This window comes from Eupeodes corollae, chromosome 1 (genome assembly GCF_945859685.1).
Source record: "Eupeodes corollae chromosome 1, idEupCoro1.1, whole genome shotgun sequence".
NCBI lineage: Eukaryota > Metazoa > Arthropoda > Insecta > Diptera > Syrphidae > Eupeodes > Eupeodes corollae.
This window is the reverse complement of record NC_079147.1, coordinates 10,201,879-10,219,292: the sequence shown is the minus strand read 5'-3', so window position 1 is coordinate 10,219,292 and position 17,414 is coordinate 10,201,879. Positions and strand designations below refer to the sequence as shown.

The window sequence follows — 17,414 nt, the reverse complement described above, 5'->3', positions numbered from 1 at the left end:
ACTCGCGATTAATTACGTGAAGGTAGTTAAAATTCTGATATGTGCATTCAAGAGGACACAAGCGTCCACTTGTTTTTCACAAAAGCCACCTCTGTCTATCAACTCCTACTCTCACCTCCCCGTGGTGGACATCGGGTGCCTAATACCTCAACTGGAGATTGGGTTCCAACCCCTGTGGAAAGTTGTTGGGGGGGCAGCAAACGAGAGAGGGGGGAGAGGTGTTTCCACTTAGGCACCTCTCCTTATCCAGACGGCAGCGCAGGAATTCCCGAGATGGAATCAACGGTGGCGTCTACAGTTCCAGTAAGGTTGAACTACTTAGTGACACCTTAGATGGCTTCTACGACTTATTCGGAACCCAGGCTTATAAGGGGCGGTTTATCCGGCTCCCCGTCCTTGGAGTAATACTAAAAATCTGGTCGTCCAGGTTGCGGGTTGTGCCGTCGGTGTGACTTCCTGACCACGTAAAAATAAATTAAGCACCAACAAGCTTTGGATACGGACGGATTCAATGTTGACAACCTAACCTACACAAACGAAATAAGGACAACGAACTTCGGATCTGTAGGTTGAATGTTAGATGTTTAAACAGACCACGTGCAGCCAAACAATTAGCGGAAGCCCTAAACTGCTTCAAGGCAGATATAACCGCCATCCAAGAAGTGCGATGGGATGGACCGGGCAAACGCAAATTAAAAGACTGCGATATATACTACGGCGACTTCTACCGAGAACAAAGGCAGCGTCTATTTGGGTGTGGATTTGTTTTAGGAACTAGACTCAGGCAAAAAGCCTTGAGTTTCAACAGTGTAAGCGACCGCATCACGACAATCCGCATCAAGGCTAAATTCGCCAACATAAGCCTAATATGCGCGCATGCCCCAACAGAGGAGAAAGATCAAGACACCAAAGACATATTCTTCGAGCTCTTGGACAAGACATATGAGCAGTGCCCTGGCTATGACATTAAAATTCTCTTAGGAGATTTTAACGCCAAGCTAGGAATAAAAGACATCTTTGATGGAACAATCGGGAGATACAGCCTGCACGACACCACCTACGACAACGGATTCAGGCTGATCGCTGCGGGGCCAGACGTTCTGGTAGCTAGTACGCAGTTCACGCATCTCAATATCCACAAGGACGATCCAAGCCAAAACAATGAAGTAGTGTGAGAAGATTCGATGTTAGACGGCTACAATCGCAAGAGACTGCCATGTCCTTTTCCGATCGAGTCTCCAATAACCTCTTAAGGAGTCCTATGCTGCCTGCATTAAGCATAGAAAACCAGTGGCAACATTGCCTTGCAGCCATTAGAGATGCCGCCACTGAAGTGCTAGGTTTCACACGACCAAAACCGAAAACCCTGGTTTGACGACAAGCGCAACAACAGGCATACAACACGGCTGTACAAAAGGACTAGAGCTGCTCGCGAGCTCTACGATGGAAAAAAAAGAGAGCATGATAAACGCGCGATCGAGGAGATATAGATATCACAACAGGAATGAGGTTCGTAAATTTTACCAAAAGGTAAAAAAACTACCAGGGGCCAGGAACCGAAGCCTGTAAAGACGATCATGAAAACATCGTAGTAGAACAGCAGTCTATGTTGAGAATATGGATAGACCACTTCTCCAGATAATATAAGGGCGATGACGAACCGAATTCCGCTGTAAGGGAGATAAAACCACTCAACCTGGCGACGCAGATCAACAATTCCGCCTACCCGACCTAAACGAAATGAAGATAGCTATATCTAAACTGAATTTAAACAAAGCTGCTGGAGCTGATGGCATCGCTGCCAAACTATTCAAAGCATCAGGCGATGACTTGGTACGGAGCATGCAGCAACTCATCTGCAAAATATGGTCGGAAGAAAGCATGCCCGATGAGTGAAATCTCAGCATAGTTTGCCCGATACATGAAAAAGAAGACTCTCTAAATTGCGCCAAATACAGAGGCATCAGTCTCCTTAACGTTGCATAAGATCCTTTCTGCCGTATTATGTGAACGTCTGAAGCCGTTCGTCAACAACCTGATTGGTCCTTATCAGTGTGGCTTCAGACCAGGAAAGTCCACTATCGACCAAATATTCACACTACGGCAGATCTTGGAAAAAACCCAGGAGCTAATCACCATCTCTTTATCGATTTTAAAGCCGCGTATGATAGCATACGTAGGGAAGAGCTCTACAGGGCAATGTCTAGTTTTGGCTCCCTGTCATACTTATCCGTTTGTGCAGAATGACGATGCACGCTACTCTATCAAGGTCGGAAAAGATCTCACGGATGCATTTGATGTCAAAAAAGGTTTTAGACAAAGCGATGCACTGTCATGCGACTTCTTCAATATCATTCTGGAAAGAATTGTGCAAAACTGAACCGTCAACGCTAGAGGCACAGTCTTCCAAAGGTCCATCCAATTACTCGGATACGCAAATGATATTGACACAATTAAAAGATCAAAGCGTGATGTCAGTGGAGCGGCAGTGTCTACGAAACATCTCATGGGTTTTATAGTTCAATCGTATTTACAACGAAGAACAACATAAGAAAACAAGTAAGGAGCCCATTGACAATACTATAGGAAGGCCCAAGTGGCAGTAGATTGGACACGCGCTTTGAAAAGATTATAACTGCCTTGCAAAATCAACTGACTCAGGAACTCAGAGGAGACGGAATTGTGAGAAGAACGTGAAAAACAACAGTCGAGGAAGAATCTTCGACCTTGGGGAAAACTAGATAAAGCGCTAATACCTCGCCAAAAACCCCTAACCAATGGCACGTAGGAGTAGTTGAGATCTTATGTCCCGCTAGGGATTATATACAAATATTGTATAGGTGTGAGAACTTGAATAAGTATTACTCAATTATTTTATATTACAATTGAGCAAACAATAAATGTGACGAAACATTTAACTACCGTCTTACTTTCACTTAATTAAGGGAACAATTCCTGAGACGTGTATTTCGTCAAAAATATCTGTGCAATAAATGAGGTGTCTCGTTTGCATGTTTGACAACATCGTAGAAATATTTGGCAACGTTTAAACATGTTTTGAACATCAAATATCTAGCAAAGACAAATTCAAGTTTTGATGATTACGAATATCGAACTGAATAAGGAAGAAAGGTTTGCCAAATTTTGAGAAGTAAATACATAAAACATGTTTACCCCATATCTACATAATTTTTAACAGTAGGAAAATGTTGTTATACTAAACAGAAAACTATGTCTGACAAAGGATTCCCATAAGTCACAAGATGAATTGACACATGAGAGAAAAACAGAAAGAAAATAGATACCAAAAAATATACTTTTATTAAAAAAACATACAAAAAACTAACTCACCTCTTGTGAAAGACCTTCAGCCATCATAGCATTGACACAAAGATCCGCAATACCAATTGCAGCTTCACCAGCTCCAGCGAATAAGATCTTATTGTCGGCGATATTTTTGCCAGTAATACGTTTCGAAGCGTACAATCCTCCAACTGCTACAGCGGCTGTTCCTTGGATATCATCATTGAAAGTACAATGAGTGTTCTTGTATTTGTCCAGCAACATGAATGCATTTTGGTTGCCGAAGTCCTCAAATTGAATAAGGGTATTTTGTCCATAACGTTTCACAACGGCGTCCATGAACTCATCAATAAGTTCCTCATAGTCTTTTCCTGTAACTCTCTTCTGTCGCAGACCCACATAGAGGGGATCCTCAAGAAGCTGCTGGTTATTTGTTCCCACATCGATTTGAATGGGCAAACATTGATGTGGCATAATACCAGCTAAGGCAGTGTAGAGGGCAAGTTTTCCCACCGGAATACCCATGCCGCAAGCGCCCAGATCTCCCAAGCCAAGGATACGTTCACCATCTGTTACACAAATTGCACGAACATCTGGATCGGGCCTAGTGAGAAATATCAAAGATAATTTTTGTTAACTTGACATGAGCCAATAATTTTCTTACCAATTACGAAGGACATCAAAAACGTGACCCCTATCGTTGATTGTAATAAACAATCCACGGGGACGTCTGTAGATGAGACCGAATTTCTGACAAGCTTGACCCACTGTTGGTGTATAGACAATAGGCATGAGATCTTCAATGTTTTCCGATAGCAATCGGAAGAAGAGACGCTCATTACGATCATGCAGATCGGTTAGGTACAGGTATTTGTTTAGATCTACAGAGTAGCGGTTGATTGATATTTTACACAGTTCCAGTTGTTCTTCTTGTGTCTTGAAACGAGCCGGTTGCAGACCATGGATTCCCAATACTTGTCGTTCTTCCAATGTAAAGGCCAAACCCTGTGAAAAAAAAACAAAATTGTGTAAATTCTTTATTATTATAAAAAATTCTTAAACATCTTCAGATCATAGATCAATTAAAGTTAAGGATTTCAATTATAAGCCGTTGTGTTGTGGCCAAGCGATACAGTGGAAACTGGTTACACAGGAGCTCACACAAGTGGCATAAGGGCGATTTAGAAATACTTGGCGAAGAACATTCAAACAGGAATTCGCCGACTACTTGGTAAGAGTTGGAAAGAGCTAAAATATATTTCCAAAAATCGTACAAGATCACGCGTAGGAAGCCCTGTTTCCCGTAAGATGAACTTGACGGACGTAATAGATGAGAGGACTTAACTGCTTTACAGACAGCGAAAACTAAATAAAGCTAATGACTTAATCCTAAAGGAAAAGATCAATAAAAGCCATAGACAGTAAAATGATATCTTAAATTAATAAAACCATAATCGGTTTTAGGGAGGCCCCTGACAAACTGATTCCGCCGAAGTGTTTTCGATGTTATCGAATCGATTTATCTTAAAAGTACCCACACGTAGATAACAACACTCGATAGGTGCTTGAAATCTAAACTAATAATTTCATAAATCTGTTATCATTCAATAAGTGGGTTTGTTGACTAGACAAGTGCCAATAATAAGCTAAAAAGCAAGTGTTAAATAATGAGTTAGGGAAATCTTATCTAATATTTGTCTTCTTTTTTTTTTTTCGTTGATAACAAACAGATTTGATTTGATAAAGAAAAAATGTGATTAACGCATGACTTGAGGTCTCAACCTTCAATTAAGGTAAAGCTAACTAATTCAAGAACAAACAAACATACATTTAATTTGCAGCTGATAATTGTTTGGATATAGAAAAAAGTATATAATTTATTTATAAATCATAAGATAAACTTAAGCTTCTCGATGTGAAAAAATGGAAGAGTGAACATTTTCCAAAATAATTTTTTTTTTGAACTCACACACATTTTCGTAAAATCAGATCAGATGTTTTGGTTTTTGGGACTGTGGCAGTTCAAGAACGAACGATTGATTGTTAAAAATATCTTTGCAAAGGATTTTTTTGCTTGTGTTTTGTTTTGAAAATAAACAAAAGATTTTTGGCAAAAAGCCGCAATTTTTGTTTTTGTTGTTTTTAAGTAAATTAATTTAAAACGCTTACCATTAAGCTTTGAAAAGAAAACGAAACCAAAACAAACTTTTACTTTTTTTTGTTATTGGTCAACAACGATTAGTATAGAAAATTTGACCTTGACTATGTCAACTTGTGTCGTTTAGATTTGAAATGTGCTTAAAAAGTTAAACGTTTTCGTAGGAATTATTTTAGAAACAAGAGATTCCAAACAAATTTAATTCGAATTTAATCGACAGCAAGTCTTTCCTATGTTGATGGTTGGGAAAAAAACCGGACGAAATTGGAATTAAGGGAGAGTCATCTGAAATACTCGTCGGTTCTGATTTTAACCAATATGAAACAGAAGATCAACTAGTTGATGACTTGTGTGAAAATGAAACTGTTGAAGACTCTGGTTATCATAACTGAAGATAGAGTTAGTGAAGACTTGGAAGATGAACATCATACTGTCAGAGATGGTGCAGCTGCGTTCCTTTCGCAAAATTACAACAGTGATCTTCAAGGCGAGGCTACTGTAAGGCGCAGCGAACGGGAGCGCCGACCTCCAAGTAAGTTTGATGATTATTACATGAGTTATAGAGCAACTTCTGCGGATGAATTTTTAGCAGGTATTCCGAATTCTTTTGCTGAAATCAATTCCTGCTCTGATGCTGCAAAATGGTATAAGGCTATTGAAGATGAACTCTCTTCAATGGACGAAAACAAAGTTTGGCAAGTGGTCAGAAAACCGAAGAATGCGAAGATTTTGAGCCGACAAGATGTAAGGCCAGACTCGTAGTGAAGAGATATTTACAAAAGGCTGGAATCGATTATGACGAAACCTACTCACCCGTTGCAAAATTGACAACCATACGAATTGTGTTAGCTGTTGGACTGTACAAAAACCTGATATTCCACTAATACGATGTATAGACTGGATTTTTACATGGTGAGTTGAAGGAAGAACTTTATATGGCTGTTCCAGAAGGGGTTTCCGAAGCAGATGGAAATGTTTGTGACTTACTCAAATCCATCTACGGCTTAAAGCAAGCACCTCGATGTTGGAACAAAAAGTTTAACGATTTTCTTCTTCAATTGGGATTTAAAAGATCCATTCACGACTATTGTTTGTACACCAAGATGGGACAAGAAGAAGATGACATCATCATACTTATTCTGTATGTTGATGATTTACTCATTGCTGGAAAAAGCTTGAGACAAATAAAGCAATTAAAGAAAAATTTGGAAAAGACATTCAAGATGTCAGACTGCGGGAATCTTAAATATTTTTTTGGAATTAAGATTGATGTTCATGAAAACGAAATACATTTATCGCAAGTATCCAGCATTGAAAAAGTTTTAAGCAAGTTTAGAATGGAAGAATGTAATCCTACTAGAACCCCGATGGATAAAGGACTACAACTTAAAAAGACAAGCCCAACAGAGAATTGCTTTTAAGCTTAATATATATTATGATGTGCGTTAGACCGGATATATGTTTTCCAGTTGGATACATGGCAAGATACCAACAAAACCCATCAGAAATTCATTGGCAAAAAGAAAAAACTTGTTTTCGAAGTACGTAGATCTAATCCTTTGATTGAATATGCTGATGCTGACTGGGGAAGTGATGTAATTGATAGAAAATCAGTATCTGGATTTACGTTTAAAGTTTATGGATGTACTGTGTCATGGTCTAGCAAAAATCAAACTACTGTTGCGACTTCTTCAAGTGAAGCAGAGTATATAGCCCTTAGTGCTGCTACATCTGAAGCCATTTGGATCCGAGGAATATTGCATGACCTTAAGCAAATTAACATGGAATTTATTATATTATATTTATACCATGAATATATTATTATTTATTATACTATTATTATAATTAGAATTATTATTAGATTATTAAAATAAAGTTAATTCTTATAAAGTATCTACTAAACTAATTTTAATAGTAAACACTTTAACTAACTGAATTCTCTCATTTTATTTTATTTCTATTTATTCCTCAGATTTTCTGAGCTTGCCAGTGGAAAGGAGGTTTCTAGAAGCAAAAAAACGGATCTTTTGAAAGGATCATTCTATTCGTCGTTGTACCAAACCAAAGTGCAGCATTTGCGGCGTTGCCTCATGATCGGCTGCTTCACAGATTTAGAATCAACAATGTCAATAACAATAAAGGCCAGGGCACGTCTCGCTCAGCTGCCTTAGTAGGTAGGTCATCTAACAAGACAATTCTTGCCACAGCGGTTGTTTTAATTAAAGAGTATCATGGAAAATTTCAATCTGTGCGTGTTTTGTTAGATTCCGCCTCAAATTTCATTACCAAGAGTATGCTTCAAAGTCAAATATATAAATAAGTGGAATAGGTAACGAAGTTACAAATGTTTGATACACCACAAAGTCAATTTGTAGATCTAGGATAGCAGAATTTGAGACCGAATTAGAGCTCCTTGTAAATCCTTTGTAAATCATTTAAGGTAGATTATTGGAAAATTCCCAAAAATATTATCTTAGCTGACCCAAACTTCAATGAAGCAGCTAAGGTTTACATGTTGATAAGCGCAGATCATTTCGTTGAATTACTATCTATTGGGCAAATCAAGTTGGAAGAGAAGCTTACTCTTCAAAAGACGCTTTTTGAATAGGTTGTATCAGGCTCATATGATTTTTCTGACGTGTCAACCAGGACAGTTTGTCTGGTAGGAAGGGAAGGGAAGAGCAGTCAGAAGACGAACGTCTTCATGAACTTGTTGAAAAATTTTGGCAAATAGAAAACTATCCTCTATCTTCTGAACGGCTAAATCCTGAAGAGGAAATATTCGAAAAACATTTTAAAAATACGTTAACCAAAAATGAAGAAGGTAGATATGTTGTGAGTTTTCCGTTTCAAGAAGATCCATCATTTTTAGGAGAATCCTTTGAAATAGCAAAGAATAGATTCATGTCTTTAGGAAGGAGGCTTGAAAAGAACATCGTTGTGAAAGATCAATACGCGGAGTTTTTGAAAGAGTATGAGGTTCTAGGACATATGACGGAGGTAAATCTTGTTGAAGCTAAGAATATGAAATACTTTTGCCCTCATCAATACGTTCTTAGACCGGACTCAACAACTACAAAACTTAAAGTGGTTTTTGATTGTATTGCTAAAACTTCATCCGGTAAATCATTAAACGATATTTTAATGAAAGGTCCGATAATGCAAGATGATCTGTACTCAATTATTTTACGTTTTCGTTGCTACAAATTCGCACTAATAGCTGAAATATCCAAAATGTACCGCGCAGATAGTAATGGATAGAAACGACCGTAAATACCAATGTATTATCTGAAGAGCTCAGCATACGGATTCGTTAAAGGTGTACCAGTTAAATACAGTAACCTATGGAACCACTTCTTGCCTTTTTTAGCTACTAGTTGTTTAAAAACCTTATCAGAAGAAGTGACTATATTTTCAATAAGGTTCTAAGGTTTTGAATGAGGATTTTTATATGGTCGACTTAATCAGTGGAGGAGATTGTAACAATTTTGGTAGGTGCTCATGTCCATTTCTTTGGAAATGCTTCGAACACGAAGTTGATTCGTTATACCAGGTTTTAATTGTGGTGTAGGATCGAATTTTGATAACATATTTTGAATTAAAGCTGGTTAATGCATTTTTGCCTTGAAAATCTACTTCAAGTCATAAAAAATCACTTTACAAAAATTAGATACCAAAACAACCTGAGGATAGCAGTTCTCAACAATTATTTTCCTTTTTTTTATAACAAGCGCAATCAAGGGGGGTTTTAGCACTCTTTTTATGCCAGAGGTGCAGTGTAGTAGCAGCTAAAGGAAACGAAATTGGTGTCAAATTTCCTAATATTGCTGTGACAGAAAGTGTCCCACATTCTGTCTTTGTAGTTAACCTTAGGTTAGGTTAGGTTATAGTGGCTGTCCAAGATGGAAACGGACACACTTAGGCCAGTTTAATGGTTCATTGTGATACCACATGAATCTTGAGGCTTCCTCCTAAGCTCAATGAAACCAGCTTGAGTCCCTTACGAAACGTAAGAGGCTGATTATACCGATATGACTTAGATCGTTAAAGATGAATTCTCCTAGGTAAGTCTTCCGTTTTTGAGCCAGAGCAGGTCATGTACGGAAAAGATGAAGAACTGTTTCCCCCTTTTCCTCGTCCATACAAAAGTCATTTGAGAATACGCCTAGTCACGTGGCGTGCTTTCATATTAGACAGTGTCCGGTTATGACACCTATTAACGAGCTTATATGAGATCTGCTTAAAATGAGAAAGCACCTTGAACGTTTTAAATCCAGTGTTGGCAAGATGTTTTTTGTGACTTGACACATGGTGATGTTGTTCCAAATGGTGCTTGCCCTGCTCACAGCGTCTTGCATTAGTAGCAGTTTACAAGTAGCCCGTGGTAGGATGGGATGTACTGTACCGTTCCTGGCGAGTTCATCTGCCTTAATGTCTCTATGGCTCGGCAGCCAACAAATGTGAATATTAAACTGTTGCACCATCTCCATTAGAGATGATCGAAAGTTATGGACTGCAATAGAGTCCAGAAATTTGATAGCGGCCTGGCTATCTGAGAAAATACGGATATCAGATGTTGATATCACGTTTTCTTTAAGTCAGGACAAGACTTCCTTTATCGAAATCTGGATGTTTCTGTCGAATTGCAGTTGCGGGACGGTGTAGTCTGTGTGCTTTGGAATTGATTCTAATTGCCTAAGAATTACGGAGTGGCCAATGTTGTTGTTAGTCCACTGCGACGAAGCTTTGAGGCGAATAGCAGAGCTTGCAGCTATATTTGTTTGTTACGTAAGCTTAACAGTAGAAAAGAACTTGTAATCGAGACTATTCTGATAAGCATTTCTGGAGAAAAGAGCTATTTTAGCAGCGTTTAGACAACGTTAATTAATAAATGATGTTACCAATCATTTTGCTGATGGGAGTTATACATAAGACATACTCGTATATAAGTTCAATAGATAAATACAAGGTGAAATACTTTTTGCATCGCTGTGGAAACTCAAACATTTGAAAATTTTGAGCTATTCAGTTTCATTAAAACAAGTGCAACTCACCCATAGTGTCAAAGGTGGTAGATATGTTTTAACGATAACAGGCTGATGCACTATTTAACAATGCTGTCAAGGTTGGATTAAATCAACTTATAATAAGCCGTTCAAGAACTAGATCCGGCGAGGAGGGCGTATTGAATATAAAAACTAACATAGGTGAAAAAAAAGTTCCAAAAGGAAGTCAATCATGTGTATATTATGTGTCAACCATTAACATAGCACAGAATGGAAATTATGCCTTGAACCAGTTAATGACACAATCAGTTATTAATTAAATTCTTAAAACAGCTTTAAACTTAATGACTTATTTATTTATTTGCTATCATTATTCATTTACATATTATGCTTTTAGAATACAAACAAAAGTATAACATTTCAAAAGATAAACTTTATGGACATACTTTTTGTATTTTATTTATTTAATAAATTCTAATTATGAATCAAATTCATTTAAATAATTTATTTATGAATTAAACAATCTAGTGAAATCTTTAGAACCCAAACCAATATGATCACTAAGAAAACCCAGTGGCCAATTGACAGAATCGTGTCACGAAAGCATAGAACTCATGCTAAACACCCACTTCTGATCTCCACTGATACATTTTAGAAACCCATTCCTTAATAGGCTCAAACGGGGGTATGTTCCAAAGCTGTGACGCGAGGTCAGAGTAGTTTTTATACTAAAAGCTAGTAAACCTAGCGACATTAATGATAAAGAATAATGCTCACATCGTTAATTCTTAAAAGCTTGGAGGGACTTTTAGACATTCACATCCGAAGCAACCTCAGCTCTGAATTTATATCTACTTCACAAAATAATAAATAAATTGGGTGGCGCAACAGTCCGTTTGAGAACTAGCGCCTAGTGACTGACAACTCTCAACCATTCCTGTGTGCGAGTACTGTTGTCAGGGATGGAGGGGACCTATAGTTTTACGCCGGAACCGAACGTCAAATTTGAGAAAGCACTTTTCATGACAAGAATTACCCTTGGAGAATTTGTCAGTACCTCGCCAGAGGCAGTACCCGTGAAGAAAAACTTTAGGTGGCATAGGCAGGGATTGAACCCAAGACCTCTCGCATGACAGTCCATCGCACTAACCATCACTATAAATTGGATTGTGTGTATGTTAAAATATAGACATATCAATCGAGAACTATAGGGGTACAGAGTTTAAGATAAAAAAGCCCAGAGCAACGTTTCAAGTAGGTGTACTCTTACTACTTCTCTGGATTCTGGTAATTAATGGAATTCTTACCAAAGCAGTAGTTCTACTGGCAACAAGGAAATTCTTAACTACTTTAAGCTTGATGATTAACCACCTTAAAATAGACCTAGAATTCTTTACAAACAAGAGGAAAATATCAGACTATGTAATTCCTAACATAGGTGGAATCCCACTGAAATTATCAGATAAAGCTTAATATATATACAGGTGAAACAGGTGCAAGTATGGAAGCAATATTTAATCTTTTAACACTGAACTTATGTGTACAAGAAACTGCTGAAAACAGTGCCAACCACACGAGCAGATTTTACAGGAATACATACGGAACAATGGGAGCGCCGAATACTTGACATCAAGTCTGAATTTCAATAAACCTTTTAGTATTATGTTTCTTGATAGGAACGAAAGGGTGAACGATGTTCCACGGCAGCACTCAATCTTGCCAAATCTATCAGACTTGCCGACCAACGCAGTGTCTTTCAAGACGAGGTATTGGCAGTGACATACGCTGCAAAACAGGCCTAAATGATTTCATTAATAGCTAAGCAGCAATAAACTCGATGTCTGCCACAATGATCAAATCAAAGCTTATACATTACTGTTCCCAAGAACTAACGGTTCTTAGATCATAGCATAACATAAGATGTATCTGGAAACGAGTTAACTAATGAACTGGCGAGGATAGATACAACACTGGACTAATTCTGTATAGCATCAAGAATAAATATCCCATCCTGCGAACCAAAACAGATACTTAAAAAAACTAATTAAATATCGAAAAGCCTTGAAACCTGAGCCACTGCGGCATACTACCGATTATATGTCACACTAGAAAAAAACTCTTAGGCAGAAACTTCTTTGATAATGTTGAACAACTCGAAGACATTTCCGGAAATAGCCTATCAGACTTTATCAATAACTCTAAGAGAATTGAACTAGACAATCCATAGACATCATAGGTTTTTATTATTTCTTTTTCTTTTAGGGAAGTTCGACAATTTAGGTTATGACTCCGGATTATCAATCGCCAGCCCATCGACTAAACCTAACCTGAACATTACGGTCGGAAGAAAGTCGGAGACATTATAAATTGAGCCAACTACAAAGGCATCAGTCTCCTTAACATTGCATATAAAATCCTCTCTGCCGTATTATGTGAACGCCTGAAGCCGTTCGTCAACAACCTGATAGGTCCTTTTCAGTGTGGCTTCAGACCAGGAAAGTCCACTATCGACCAAATATTCACACTACGGCAATTCTACGGAAAAAAACCCAGGACCTTCAAATCGATACCCACCATCTCTTGTCTAGTTTTGGCATCCCTGTCAAACTTCTCCGTTTGTGCAGAATGACGATGGAGAATGCACGCTGCTCTATCAAGGTCTCAAGATCTCACCGATTCATTTGATGTCAATAAAGGTTTTAGACAAGGCGGTGCATGACAGTCATGCGACTTCTTCAACATCGTTCTGAAAAAATTGAGCAAAACTCAACCGTCAACACTAGAAGCACAATCTTCCAAAGGTCCATCCAATTACTCGGGTACGCAGATGATATTGACATAATTGGAAGATCAAAGCGTTAGTGGAATATTGTGACGGAAGCGAAGAAGAGGCCAATGAGGGCAAGTCCAAGTATATACAAATAAATTAACAGTCCGTGGAGAACCAGGGCCTAGTGACTTACAACAACAATTGCAGCGATGGAGGGGACCTAGCCGAATCCGAACGGCTAATTTGAGAAAGCACTTTTTCATGACACGAACTACTCTTGCAGAATTTATCAATTCCTTGCAAGAGGCAGTACCCGTGAATTACAACTTTAGGTGGCACAGCAAGGCAGGGATGGAACCCAAGACCTTTCGCATGACAGTTCAACGCACTAACCATCATGCCACGGGTCCAAGTATATACTGTCATCAAAAAAGGACATTGAACAACGACGTCTTGGACAAAACGTCACCATGGACAGCTATAACTTCGAGGTAGTTAAGGAATAACTAAATAAGAATAACTCTTGCAAATCGCAGATTTTTAGATTTAGAAGCCAATTGAGTAGTAAAGTCCTCTCTTGAGCATCTAAAATCACCATCTATAGGACACTCGTCATCACGGTTCTCACTTATGGCTTTGTTTTCATATACAAAGGTTATGGCGCTGACCCTGTCAAAAAAAGATAAGAGCTTCTTAGGATGCTTCGGGAAAAATTCTTCGGGTGAAAGTAAAAGTAGTTTTCATCCCGAAAGTGGATAGGCGAGGTCACGAATCCGCGAAAGATTTCAGACCAATAAGCTTAACATCTTTTGTGCTTAAAACCTTGAAGCGCATTCTTGATTACCATATTAGAGAAATCCTAGTTGGACGACCTCTCGACAGCTCTCAGCATGCTTATCTTAAGGGCAAATCTACGGAGACTGCTCTCCATGAGGTAGTGCGTACTGTAGAACAAACAATCCATTATAAAGAATTTACTCTTGCCACCTTCCTAGACATAGAAGGAGCTTTTAACAACGTCCTTACAGAATCCATAGAAGAATCGCTCGTTAAGTTCGGTGTAGAAGACTTCATTCGAGAATGGATTATTTCCATGCTCAGTGATACGAAAATTCGAGCCTCTCTAGGCAATACAATCGCAACAAAACACGTGAGTAGGGGAACACCCCAGGGTGGTGTTCTTTCGCCTCTTCTATGGCTTCTGGTCATGGATACAATTCTCGTTAAATTAGAGAGATGTGGAGTGAAGGCGGTAGCCTACGCGGATGATTTGGTGTCAGGAAAGTACACCTCTGTGATTAGTGAAATCACGGAGTCAGCTTTAAAGAAAGTTAGCAACTGGGCCACGAGTTGTGGACTAGGAGTTAACGAAAGTAAAACTGAACTGTTGCTCTTTACCACCAAAACTAAAGAACCGCCCTTCACGCTACCTCGACTCAACGGTCAAATACTATCATTGTCTTCCAGTGCAAAATATTTGGGAGTTATACTCGACCCTAAACTAAACTGGAAACTAAATATTGAAGTACGGGTTAAGAAGGCCTGTGTTGCCTTCTACGCCTGTAGCAAAACTTTCGGTAAAAAGTGGGGACTTCAGTCGAAGATGATTTTATGGACGTACACAGCCGTAGTACGCCCTATCTTAACATATGGTTCGATTGTGTGGTGGCCTGCTCTTAGCAAAGCCTATAACATGAATAAGCTAAAAAAGGTTCAGAGAACAGCTTGCGTGGGCACCACAGGGGCCATGCGTACTTGCCCAACGGACGCCTTAAACGTTATTTTGGATCTTCTACCAATCGACCTTTTTATTAAATACATAGTTTCCTGCAGCGCTATTAGGCTGAATGAATCAAATAGCTGGTTGTCAAAACCTTACGGTCACAGCAACACTACGAAATTAATTCCCTCAGATATTATCTCGGTAGACACTGACTACTGCACTCCTACTTTAAACCTTAGTAAGGGTTTTAAGGATATTTTCCCATCGAGAAAAGATTGGGAGGATGACATCGTGTCGATAGGTTTCGACACAACCATCTTTACTGACGGCTCAAAGATGGAGTGCGGAGTTGGTTCTGGGATCTTTTCTGAGTCACTAAATATAGCCAAATCCTTTAGGCTTCCTGACTTTGCTAGCGCTTTTCAGGCTGAACTGCTGGCAATAAGGGAGGCATGCAAGATACTTAAACAAAACCCAAAACCAAAACCGAAATGTGGCTATCTTTACAGACAGTCAGGCAGCTGTCAAAGCCATTAACTCGGCCATATCCTCATCTAAATTGGTCCAGCAATGTCGCGATGAGCTTGCGAACCTGAATTTTAACCTCGGTGTCACCCTGATCTGGGTTCCGGGCCATAGTGGTATCGTGGGAAATGAACGGGCTGACGAGCTAGCCAGGCAAGGATCGGCCCTTCATAGCTCACTCGCGGAAATGGTTAACATTCTTCTTGGTGCTATGAAGAGTAAAATCTTTTCTATCTACCAAACTGCATCAAACCGAAGGTGGAGCAATTAACCCAACTGCATTATATCTAGGAAGATATGGCCCACCTATAACAAAACCCGTACAAACGATCTTCTATGCACGCCAAGGCAAGACATAGCCAGGATTGTTGCGGTTTGTACCGGACATTGGCCTATATGAGTTCATGCAGAGAAGTTGGGTAGATCTTACAACACCTTTTGCCGTAGTTGTAGTGACCAAAGGGAAAGTGAAACCATAATCCATGTCCTCTGCAAAATGTCCTGCTTTGGCAAACACCAGAATGAAATGCTTTGGAAAAGCATTCTTTCAAGAACTCGATGAGCTATATCTGAGACAAAGATTAGAGACCTAATCTTTTTTCTCAATGCGACAAAATGGCCCTAACATAATCGCTATGAAGCTTCTCTATCAATCTATCCCATTCAATCAAAGGTCAAACGAGTTTTTGGTATCAGGCTAGGTTGCCTTGAGATCGCCATTTCTACCTACCTACCATGCACACATCCGCTACTAGTCTTCTGCTACAGGATGCATCCTTTATTATTTCCACTAATAAATAAAAAATAAAATTATTTCCACTATTCTTAAATCGCCTGAAATCCGGGAAAAACCACGAATTTAGATTTAGGAAGTATGCAAGGACAGAAAATTCAAATTCGAAATTAAATCAAAAATGAAGTGAAAAAAGGGAAAATGGAAAATTCCCCGCTTTGCTATTCTGGTCTACTCGTATTTCCACTTCGTTTCTCTGTTTTTTTCTTTCATTAGATACATAAACATTTACTTATAATTATTTAATTTTTATGGAGTGCCAAATAAGCACGAAAAACATATTTCTAATTTATGAGATACTATATTTCACACCCATAATAAATTACTCAACTACTGTTTCTTTTTCCAACTTTAATTGATAAAAGCAATGTAAAAACATAAAAAATATTACATTCGTTCGCTAAAAAAAAAAAATAAAAAATCGCACAGAAATTTTACGTGAGTTTCATTGACCTCTAATTTTAGGAAATTATCTTTATTTTTCTTTATATTCTCGCCTGTATCCATGTCATCGGATAATTTAATTATAGAATAGAAAACAAACGCAAAATCTACCCTCTCCTTGATGTGGAGCAGCAGCCAGCAGCGGCGCGGCGGCGGCGGTGGCGTTGAAATAAAAAATATTTATCAAACAATCACAATGAGGTGTAATCAATTCTTGTTTTATCCGCTTTTGTGATTATTTTGCAAAATAAAAGCTTATTTCGATTGCTCTGCAAAGTTTGGATTTTCTAGAGCTTTGCAATAATAACTTAATTAGAATGGAAAACTATATTATTTATATCGAGTATGATTCTCATTCTCGTTCTCGTTGGCGTTTTATTTGTTGTGTGTCTTCCATTCCATCCGACAGACACCAACTTTTGCCAACTGCCAAATTTTATAATAAAAGTTACATAATCGTATGAATTTTCGATTGTGATGTGTCTTTAATCTTTTCGATATAAAATTAAAGATTTATTCGAATTGATGCAACAATTTCTGTTTTAAACTTCAAATCCAAGTTTTATTATGTGGGCTACCACATTTTTAAATTTCGAATAAATTTTGTATCAATCGTGTTATAAATCATTCAGAAAACAATCAGAACTTTATATGACCCAATAAAAACCCTCCAAGTTTGCTTCGGTGGCAGC

The 17,414-nt window shown here is 38.4% G+C and overlaps 1 protein-coding gene across 1 annotated transcript in view; it reads right to left on the bottom strand.

Moving 5' to 3' along the window:
• The window catches only part of LOC129938444 (NADP-dependent malic enzyme), a 41,232-nt gene that overhangs the window by 5,803 nt on the left and 18,015 nt on the right, over positions 1-17,414 (bottom strand). Inside the window, exons 3-4 of the mRNA XM_056046004.1 lie at positions 3,968-4,308; positions 3,352-3,907 (exon numbers count right to left, since the gene is read on the bottom strand). Coding sequence (XP_055901979.1) covers positions 3,352-3,907; positions 3,968-4,308 — 897 coding nt within the window. The remainder of the gene's footprint in view (positions 1-3,351; positions 3,908-3,967; positions 4,309-17,414) is intronic.